The 10872-nt window shown below is 32.1% G+C and overlaps 1 protein-coding gene across 1 annotated transcript; it reads left to right on the top strand.

Moving 5' to 3' along the window:
- LOC129285631 (disease resistance protein RPV1-like) lies at positions 1-2086 on the top strand. The gene is made up of 3 exons (XM_054921383.1): positions 1-50; positions 448-956; positions 1571-2086. The coding sequence occupies exons 2-3, from the start codon at positions 718-720 to the stop codon at positions 1782-1784; spliced, it is 453 nt and encodes a 150-aa protein (XP_054777358.1). The 5' UTR covers positions 1-50; positions 448-717; the 3' UTR covers positions 1785-2086.
- Positions 2087-10872: the final 8786 nt, after the last annotated feature.

The raw sequence follows: 10872 nt of genomic DNA, 5'->3' as shown, positions 1-10872 counted from the left end.
GTGGAAGTATGAAGCAGACGACGGAACCTGACAGCGAGCTCGGAAACGATGTAATAATCCTATCATCTCTACTAACTCAAATTTGAGCATTGATCGTCTGAAATAGCGAGAGAGCTTTTGCTTAAGGGATTTTGAATCACTCTGCCGCAGCAATCCATCTCTTTTTTGCTTCCTGATCCCACCCCCGATTAATTATCGTTATTAATGTATTCTGTCTTTTATAAAGATTGAAGAAAATAACAATAATTGACCCAAGATGCTGCCTCCACTTTAAGGGGGCAAAAAAATTTAGAAGTCAAGTCAATGTGAAACTTTCCGCAATTAACCTTCCGAGAAATGTCCTACAGGAGGATCAAATGCGTGCTATGCTTGTTAGTTTTTTTGCCGATCTCTCTGTCTAGAGGATTCAAATCGCAATACCTTGATACCATTTAGTGATTATTGCAGCTGTGGCGATTCAAACGGCAGCTCCACCATCCTTTGGTTTCAACGGAAAATCCAAATATAGATATGATGTTTTCCTGAGTTTCAGAGGCGAAGATACTCGCCACTCTTTCACTGTTCGTCTCTATGATGCTCTGCGCCGGAAGGGAATCAACGCCTTCATCGACGACAAGAAGCTCGGGAAGTGGAACAGATCGCACCTGCTCTTCTTAAAGCCATTGAGAAATCAATGATTTCGATTATTGTCTTCTCTGCGAACTACGCTACGTCGTCATGGTGCTGGATGAGCTTGCCCACATCATATGGTGTAAGGAGGAGAAGAACCAGCTGGTGACGCCCATCTTCTACAAGGTGTATGCCATGGATGTTCAGTTTCAGAGAAATAGCTTTGGAGAAGCCATGGCTGCTCATGAAGCTGGTAGGTTCAGAGATGGCTTAGAGAAAGTGCGTAAGTGGAGGTCTGCATTATTTGAAGCTGCTAGTCTGTCATCAGCGTGGCTTTTCGAAGATGGGTATGTTTCCTCATAGTTTTTTTATTTTTTTTTATTTTTTATTGTCTTAGACTGGAAATTTTCAAATACTTAATTGGTGGTCGCTGGTGATGTAACACGCGGAGTTAAACTTGGGTCTTGCATGCACATTTTTTTATCCCCTGAGTCTATACAGTCTTGGAGCCTTTTAAAATAATTGCAGTCTAAAAAGTTTTTACCATAAATATTATTATTTTAATTTTTAACTGTAAATGTTTATCAATTTTTATTAATGAAATTATAAAACAATATTCTATTTAGTAATTGCTGATACATATCATCGTTGGATCTGTGAAATGTTGGAGATATAATCCTTCCTGAGCCAATGTGACATTGCTTTTCAGAAATCGTGTGGTGTTAAACGGAGTATCTATTGTTATCGAGAGTAATATTCTACTTTGAAATATACAAAACTAATTTGGACATTCATGTATGAGTAATAGAGTCCATTAGCTGATTGATATTTAAGTTAGGATATCACTGAAAAATTCAATGAGATTTTACTTCAAAGAATTATAATAATAAGAAACAAAAAGAAGACATTTTGCTTCAATTTTCTTCTCAATAGAAAAGAGAATTTTTTTTTTTTTTTGCAGGCATGAATTTGGGTTTATTGAAAGGATTGTTGAAGATGTATATGCTATGCTTCCTCCTAAACCGTTCCATAGCATAGAACACAGCATACTCCATGATCTCATAGGAAGATGCTCAACTATCCATATCTTCTTCCTCTCTTTAGTCATCTTACCAATTAGCTACTATGACCACCAGAGGCTGTGGGCATTATATAAGGGGGCATGGTTGAGCTAATCCATATGATGAATGTTCTTACTGTCATAGAAAAGGCCACACAAGAAACAACTGCTTCCATATTATCGAGTTCCTATCCAATTTTCAAGGAGGAAGGGGTTGAGGCAATCAATCCAATTGAGCAAATCATATAGAAAATCCCAGTCCTCGCACTATATCCAAGCCATAACATGAGACCTCATCCGATCGTCAATTGCTGTCACTAGCCGACTATAAGAGAATCATTGATAATCTCAAAAAAGAAGTTCAAACCCTTTCAAATAAGACTCTTCCAATAGGTGGAGTAGCCATTGAAGACTCGGGAGAGTGTTCAGGTTTGAATTTATGCTTTTTTTCTACATCTTCTATAGTTGACACATGAGCACATTGGTTGTTAGATTTAGGGACATCATGTCACGTTGTGAGCAAATTATCATTTTTTGGATAATTATTAGGAATACTGTGGCTCTTTTCTTAAAATTAAAATTCCTAATGCTGGCAAACTAACCATTACTCATATTGGTAGTGTTAGGATTTTAGATGATATTGTCTTAAATAATGTCCTATATGCACCTAGAATATGCTATGATTTAATATCCATTTCCCGACTAATCAAAAATCAACAATGCGTAGTTTCTTTTTTTCTTGACACTTGTGTATTAGAAGATCTCTCCACTGGCAAAACCAAGATGATCGATAGCATAGAATCAGGTCTCTACCTAATAGATGAAAGCCTCCCCTATCAATTAATATTCATGCTAGTAATTCTGTTCTTGATGATAATATTTGGAATTTGAGATTAGGACACCCATCTGACTCTATCCTTAAACATGTAGTTTCATTACATAACAATTTGTCTTCTTTAAATTCTTCCAGTTATGACACTTGCTTTAAAGCTAAATAGACTCGATTGTCTTTTCCTTCTAGTCAAATAAAAATAGATTCATGCTTTGACTTACTTCATGTTGATGTTTGGGGGCCATATAAAGACCCTACTTATCATGTTTATAAGTTCTTCCTTACTATCATTGATGATTTTTCCTGTGTAACTTGGATTTATATGATGCATAATAAATTTAAGACTTTTTGCCATTTAAAATAGTTCTTTTCCCTTGTAACAAATTAGTTTGGTGTTAAGATTAAGTGTGTTCGTAGTGATAACGAAATTGAATTTATGAACCATGATATTTTGTCTACTTTCTTGAAAATGGTGTTATTCATGAAATCACATGTGTTCAAACCCCATAACAAAATGGAGTTGTGGAAAGAAAACATAGACATATATTCAAGGTTTCTAGAAGTTTAATTTTCTAGGCCAATTTACTAATCAAATTTTGGGGGAAAGCTGTCGGGACCACAATCTATTTGATTAATAGAATTCCCTCAAAAGTTTTGCATTATAAATCTCCATATGAAGTTTTATGCAAGAGATCCCCAAACTTATCTAACCTGAAAGTGTTTGGGTGTTTAGCTTATGCTAAAATCCAAGGAAGATTAGATAAGTTTCAAACCAAGTCTGTCGAATGTGGGTATCTAAATACTCAAAAGGGGTATATTCTTTATGATTATAAAAATGATACTATTCTTGTTAATAGAGATGTTATTTTTCTTGAGAAACAATTTCCATTTTCATATCAACTCTCTACTGTTAATAAGCAAGATCATGCACGTACTCACGACCCATTTATATTTGATGACATATTTGGACCTACAATTTATCCTGACCCCCATTTGAACATTGGTAATGAACTTGTTAATGAATCAAATGAAAATCATGATGCTCCTAACAATGAAGTTAATTTAAATAATAATAGAAACACTGCCTTAGATAACAGCAGACTTGTTAGACATAGAAATGCTCCTAGTTGGCTTAGAGATTATTACTGCTCTAATATGGATTTTCTAAATAAAACAGATAGAAAAGGAAATAAGAAAATTTTATACCCTATGTAACACAGTATCGCACATTTCTAAATCATATAAATAATTTATAGCCTTAACAGATGATATTAGTGAGCCTGATACATTTGAAGAAGTTATAAAAGATAATTGGTAGATTAAAGTTATGCAAGATGAAATCACTGCTTTAGAAAGAAATCAAACATGGGAAATAGTGGATTTACCTCCAAGTAAGAAAACTATAGAATGCAAATAGATTTTCGAAAAGAATTTTAATACTGATGGGACCCTAAATAAATTAAAAGCCAGATTAGTTGCTAAAGGATTCAGTTAAATAGAGGGTATAGATTACTCAGAAACATTTTCTCCTGTTGTGAAAATGACTATTGTTCATTCTGTTTTAACCATTGCTGCCCATAATAATTGGAATCTTGTTCAAATGGATGTTGATAATGCTTTCCATCAAGGGGATTTAGATGAAGAGGTATATATGAAAATTCCTCTAGGATTTAGCAAACAAGGGGAGAAAAGGGTATGCAAGCTAACTAAATCCTTATATGGTTTAAAACAAGCAGCTAGGCAATGAAATGTTAAGTTGTGTGAGGCCTTAATTGCTGGTGGTTTTGTTCAAAGCATGTATGATTATTCCTTGTTCACCGAACAAGACAAAAATGATTTTATAATTGTTCTGGCTTATATGGATGATCTTGTGATAACTAGAAATAGTGTAGAAGGGATAAAGAAAACTAAAGACTTCCTTCATACAAATTTTAAAATTAAAGATTTGGGTTCACTAAAATATTTTCTTGGCATGAGGTTGTTAAATCAAATAAAGGGTTAATATTAAATCAACAAAAATATACCTTAGATTTAATAGCATCTACTAGTTTGGGAGCTTCAAAACCAAGGAATGTTCCTTTAAATCCTGATCTAAGGCTTTATAGTGAACCTAAAAGGGGGAAAAAGATGACTCTTAAAGGATTGTACCAGATACAGGCGTTTGATAGGGAAAATATTATATTTGACTACCACTAGAGTAGATATAAGCTATGTCGTCCAGTTACTAAGCCAGTTCATGAGTAGCCTTAGAAAGTCACATTTGAAGGATGCCTTGAATGTTGTGAAGTATCTAAAAAAAGATCCTGGTAGGGGCCTCTTATTTCCTTCTTTGGGAATCATGAAATTAAAAGGGTTTTATGATTTAGAATGGGCTTTATGTCTAAAATCACGCAAATTTGTTACAGGGTACTTGGTTAAGTTAGCTGGAGCCATTATTTCCTGGAAATCAAAGAAATAAACTACAGTTTCTAGGTCATCTATTGAAGTAGAATATAGAACACTGGGAAGTATCTAAAATTAGTTGACTTAATAGATTGCTTAAGGATTTGCATATTTTTTATTTAACTCCTATTTGTGTTTACGATAACAATAGAACTACGATTTAGATTGCTTTTAACCTAATTTATCATGAAAGAACGAAACACATCGAGATCGATTTTCACTTTGTGAGGACGAACTTCAAAATGGCTTGATCAGTTTGAGGCATATTGTGTTTGAAGAGCAACAAGCGGATGTTTTAACCAAAGCACTTAGTAGGAAAATGCATGAACGCATGTTGAGCAAGTTGGGCACCTTTAATATTTTTAGGACCAACTTGAGGGGGAGTATTGAGAGTTAAAATATACTTTAGGCTATCATTGTTATTTTGGGCTAAGCCCAGTCAGTAACAATCATACTCATTTTTTATTTCTTATTCCTACTTGTATATTTAAGGCTGGTTTTATGTTGTATTCGGTAGACTCTATAGCTAAGGATGGCACCCAAAATAAATAGAAGTTTTGCATTGTCTTTATGTAATTCTCAACATTAATATAAATGATTAAATTATCCTTAATTCAAATATCAATTGTTATTCATAATTTTTGTTATAAGAATCACAATTTTTATTCTTAAAATTGAAAGAATTCAATAGCAATTCATAAGTTTGCATTTGAAATCCTGATATTTTTCAAGTGTTACAAATATTAATTATCATTCACAAGTTTTATTTTAAAATTCACAACTTTTCTTTTTAAAATCACAATAATTAAACAACAATTTGTAAGTTTGAATTAAGAACAATTTGATTATTTATATTAATTCGTTAATGACATAAAAATTTTCAAGGGCTTCATGAAAATTATGGCATTTTGATGAACTAAAATGTTATTTACATAATTCAAATGGATTTTGTCATCATTTTTCTTAAGTCTAAAAAAATTGGTAATAAAAATTTAATTTCATAACTTATAAATTAAATTAAAAAATATATCTAGTTTCTCCATCCTTTAGAATCGGAGGAGTAGCTGCTGCCTAAATGCCTTCGAAAATTTTTGCTGGATCCTTGTATTTCTTTTGTTGGATTTTGTAATCATTTAGGTAGATAGAAGTTGAAAAATCCTGTCAAGCAATTTAATTGAAGGTCATTGAACCTTGTCTCTCACGCAATTTAATTGGTAAGATAATTGAGACTTCTCTTAGGATTAAGAGAGTTTGCCAGAAAAAGGAAATTAACATGAGTAATTGGGAAGCTAAGCTCCTCAAAATAGAGCAAATCCTACAAGCGACGCTTGATGCTCATTTTGCCTTCACTATTGGAAAAAAGATCTTGCTGGGGAGATTTTCACAATTTAAAGCTATCAAAAAGTCTTCATCTTTCATCCACACAGCATTTCCAAAAGAGCATTCTAAAGCTTGTTGGGTTAAGAAATCGAAGGAACACTCTTCTCAAGGAAATGATCAACAAAATGATTTGCAGGATAGACAATCCAAAGATCGGTCATATTTTTTTGATGAATCTGCTTGTTCTAATTCACCAAATCTTGACTCTGTTTCTGAGGTTAAGATGAGGAAGAACAAGAGATTTGTAAACTTCTCTGGAAAACTGTCAGATGCAATTAAAGCAGAGCATCTTTTGCCCTCAAAAAGGCAAAGGGATGATTTTTCTTTTGCAGACCAGATTTTTGAGACAGGTTTATCAAGGAAAAAGTTTAAATTATAGAGTGATTAGAATTTTTCAGCTTTTGGGTATTGTTCCACACTTTATGTTTCTTCTTCTCCACTTCTTACATCACTCTTCTTTGGTAAGAAACGACAACTTGAAACAGCTTGCACTTTCGATCATGTGGTTAAGAAGTTGAAGCTGGTGCATTATTCTCCTTTGTTTTCCATAATTTTATCATGTCTCATCTTTCTGTCAAAAGGGCTCGGGAAGCTGCCTCCTTAAAGCTTCCCCGGGAGCCATGAAGTTATTAAGTTGGAACTGTCATGGCTTAAAAAAGGCTACGACAGTTCAGAGGCTGAAACTTTTAATCAACAAGTTTCAGTCGGATTTGGTGTGCTGACAGGAAACTAAGGTTCCTTTCTCTTTAGCTATCCGAAAGTTAGAATCAGTGGGTTTCAATTTTGCTGTTAGAACTGATCCTATTAGAAAGGCAGGGGACATGGTTTTGGGATGGAGAAATGATCTGCAACTTTTAGATTTGGAATGTACCCCCTTGTGTTGTCACAACTTTTTTAGTATTAGCCCTGTCCTTTCCTGTTGCATCTCTTTTATCTATGGTCCTCCTCAACAAGGTGATAGGCATATTCTTTGGAATTGGATATCACAAAAAGCAGCTCCGATTCACGAACCATGGCTGTTGATAGGATACTTTAACCAATTTTTACATGAAAATGACAGGCTCAGCTATAAGAAGGGCTGGTGTTCAAGGATTGATCTTCTTCAATACCTCAATTTATCAAACCTTATTGAAGTTCAGCAATTTGGTCCTAAATATACTTGGTCAAATAATAGAAAGGGTCAAGAATTAACCAAAGAACGCCTTGATATGGCCTTCTGCAATCTTGAATGGTTACAATCATTTCTTGGCTCACATGTGCAAAACCTTTCCAGAGTTGCTTTTGATCATTGCCTTATCTTTTTTAGCAGCTCTCTTTATTCAGCCTCTCAAGCGGAACTTGATGTTTGAAAATTTTTGGTATAATTTTGCTGACTGTAATCAGATCATCATGGAAAGTTGGAAGCAGTCTTTTTATGGTTCACCGGCTCATCAGTTTCATTGTTAAGCTTTCTGCAACCCTTTCTTCTTTATCATCATGGAGTAAATCTCACATTGGCATCCTGTCTTTTAAAATATCAAATCCGGAAAGGGAGTTACAGATACTACCCTCAAGAATTGATTACAGTTTGTGTACCATCCTGAAAAATTTAAACTAGTCAAAATAATATACATAATTATATAAATAAATTATAAGTTTAAAATTTGAAAATTTAGTAATTAGCTCATTATTATTTTTTTAAATTATGCATCTCTCTTATAATTATAAATTTTGTGATAATATTAAGTGTCTTTTATGCATTGTTTGAATTTAAGTAGATATATTTATTTAAAGATAACTAAATAATAGAATATTTCAATAGAATTAATAATACTAAATTATATATGATATTTTTATGCAGTTCATAGTAATCAATAATAATAAGTAAGTTTATTAAATAATAATAATAATAATCATAATAAATAGCTATAAATAAATTTGTATGAATAGTCATAAAGAGGAACTTTTTTTTAAGAGAATGGTACCATTTAGCATATGTGACACAATAGTAGTTTCTTTTGGGAGAACTCAAGCCCAAATAAATGAATTTTGATTAGAATGCCACTTAAGATGACTTGTCCTTTAAGAATTTTTGACCCCTTCCTCAAGCCAACAATACTATATATACCACTAACTTTTGTAGTATAAGCACACAAATAGAAAGGAATGGGAGGCAAGAGAGAGAGGTGGAGAGAAAGAATGTGAGAGAGAGATGATGGAGAAGAAAGAAAAGGAAGAAGATTAGCAAAAGAGATAATATTAAGAGAAAGAATATGGAGAAAAGGATGTGAGATGAATAAAAGAGATGGGCTGGGAAAGAAATTGAGAGAGACATATTAAAAATGAATAAGGATGATAGAAAGCTAAGATAAATTTTAAAGGTCACAATCATCAAATAGAACACTTGAGATAAGGTAAGATTCTTGTATCATTGAGATTTACAGTTTTTTTATTTAAATATAAATATTTTTTCTTGTTTTTATTTCTAGCTAATTTATTTTATTTATTTTAAAGATGTCCTATTACGAAGTTTTTTTCTAGCTAATTATGTTCTACGATTATTTCTTGATGCCTCTAAATGCAATCTTTTGTATAATCATTAATAGTTTTAATATTATAGATGACATGATCTTGGAATTTATCTAATTTTGGCAATCCAATGCTTTTGTATTTTGTGGTCTAGTCTTCTAATCATAAATATTTCATTATAATCCCTTTGAACTTACTTTTTCACATATAAACAAGTTATTGATTTTATGTAAATTTCTATTTATATTATTTATTTGGACTTAGATTTATGTTAATAATCTTTCAACATATAATCCAAGGATGTTTTGAATGAGAAATATTTCTTCAAATGTTTGGAATTTCTTTATAAGTATTCACATATGAAAGATTTTGGTTTAATAAATTATATGAGAATATGCAAAAGAAAATTATATTGCTGTATGCTAGCATCTTTGAGATAATCCTTATCTAAGTGAAAATGGGATGAGATATATTTATATGGACCCACACTGGGGGATGCCCTGGTTATACTTAGTGCAATATTTTGGATGCTTGTAATTTTCAAATGCACAATCACATGATTATCAAGGGGAGATTGTTTGATTTACTGAAATATTGTAAGATCATTTATTAATTTTTATAAATGCCTATTATGAGTACTTATATATTTTTATGTGAATTTCAATATAGACAAGAGTGACAAAATTATTTTACGCATATGAGGTGGTTGGACCATTATTAGCTCAAAGTTGATATGTCTTATTGAGAAATTTTGTAATTCTCTCTTTGATCTTCTTTCATAATGTGTTCAAATGTTGATTACTCAGTACATTATCAATAACATAGCTTGTCAGGGAGTAGTACAAGTCATGCTTGGATTCATAAGCTGTTGGATCATATGTATACCATATAAGGATAGTTACATCAAGAGTTCAATTATCGAAAAAAGCAATTGTAAAATGTTTATGAAATTTAATGACCATATATGTAATATTTAATGAAACTTTTTCTTCTCATATTTCATAATATTCATGAAATGGAAAGAAAAGTTTTGTAGCTCTCTCACACTTCAACATTAAATTTTTAATTTTAATTTATCTAAATTAATTAAATGCTAATTAATTATATTTAAAATTAGGGTGTTACAGTTTGGGCAAGGATCTCAACTCTTAATTGAATGATTTAAAGCATCAATTAGAATTCCTTTATGATTGCTAGGGTAGTTATTGGGAACAAAGGGCTAAAATCAAATGGAAGATGGAGGGAGAAAGGAATACTAAGTTTTTTCATGCCATGGTCAATAAAAGGAAGACCAAAAATTATATCAAAAGGCTAAAAAGAACGAATGACACATGGTCAGATAACCAAGTTGAGGTTCTCAATATGACTTGGTCTCATTTCAATTCTATTTACTCATCCTTCTCTTCTTTGAATATATCTCTCCTACTCTAGGAATTTACAGATCATGACATCTTTGTCCCGCAAATTTCAGAAGATAACTTTAGGTTGCTTGATTCTCAGATCTTTGAGAATGAAATTAAAGAGAAGTTGTTTTCCAACTCCCTAAAGATAGCTCCCTTTGTCTTGATAGTTTTCATGCTTCTTTCTTTCAAAAAAATTGGAATTTGATCAATAAGGACCTTTTTCATATGACATCCTCTTTTTGGAATTCAAGGCATATCCTTACTGTCTTGAATAAAGCCTTCATCACCGTTATTCCCATGCATAATAATCCTATTACCTTGCATGGTCTTAGACCAATTAGTCTCTATAATGTCACGTATGAAATTTTTGTAATAACCCAAAAATCTCAAGTAAAATTGAATTATATAATATTATGTTTTAATTGTAATTTTATTAATTTTGGAAGAAATTTAGCAAGAAAAAGTGCTAGTCTAGTGGAAAGTAAAGGTCATATTTAATCTATAAGGTCTTGAGTTCGATTCTTATAAGGCTCAAAGTAAGAATTTTTTTTTTTGAATGCTTCCTATTTCAGCCTCTAAAATTACCAAAATACCCTCATTTCATTAGATTTTATTTTCTTCTCTCCTTCCTTGTTCTA

This window comes from Prosopis cineraria, unplaced genomic scaffold (genome assembly GCF_029017545.1).
Source record: "Prosopis cineraria cultivar Desert tree isolate PC_DT_omini unplaced genomic scaffold, ASM2901754v1 PC11, whole genome shotgun sequence".
Lineage (NCBI taxonomy): Eukaryota > Viridiplantae > Streptophyta > Magnoliopsida > Fabales > Fabaceae > Prosopis > Prosopis cineraria.
Note: the sequence above shows the minus strand (reverse complement) of the source record. Positions and strands in the feature narration are given on the sequence as shown.

Bases quoted from the DNA above. Each gene is read 5' to 3' on its own strand.
- LOC129285631 (XM_054921383.1), top strand. From the start codon at position 718: ATGGTGCTGGATGAGCTTGCCCACATCATATGGTGTAAGGAGGAGAAG. The intron at 957-1,570 runs GTATGTTTCCTC...TTTTTTTTGCAG, and splicing joins GCGTGGCTTTTCGAAGATGG to GCATGAATTTGGGTTTATTG.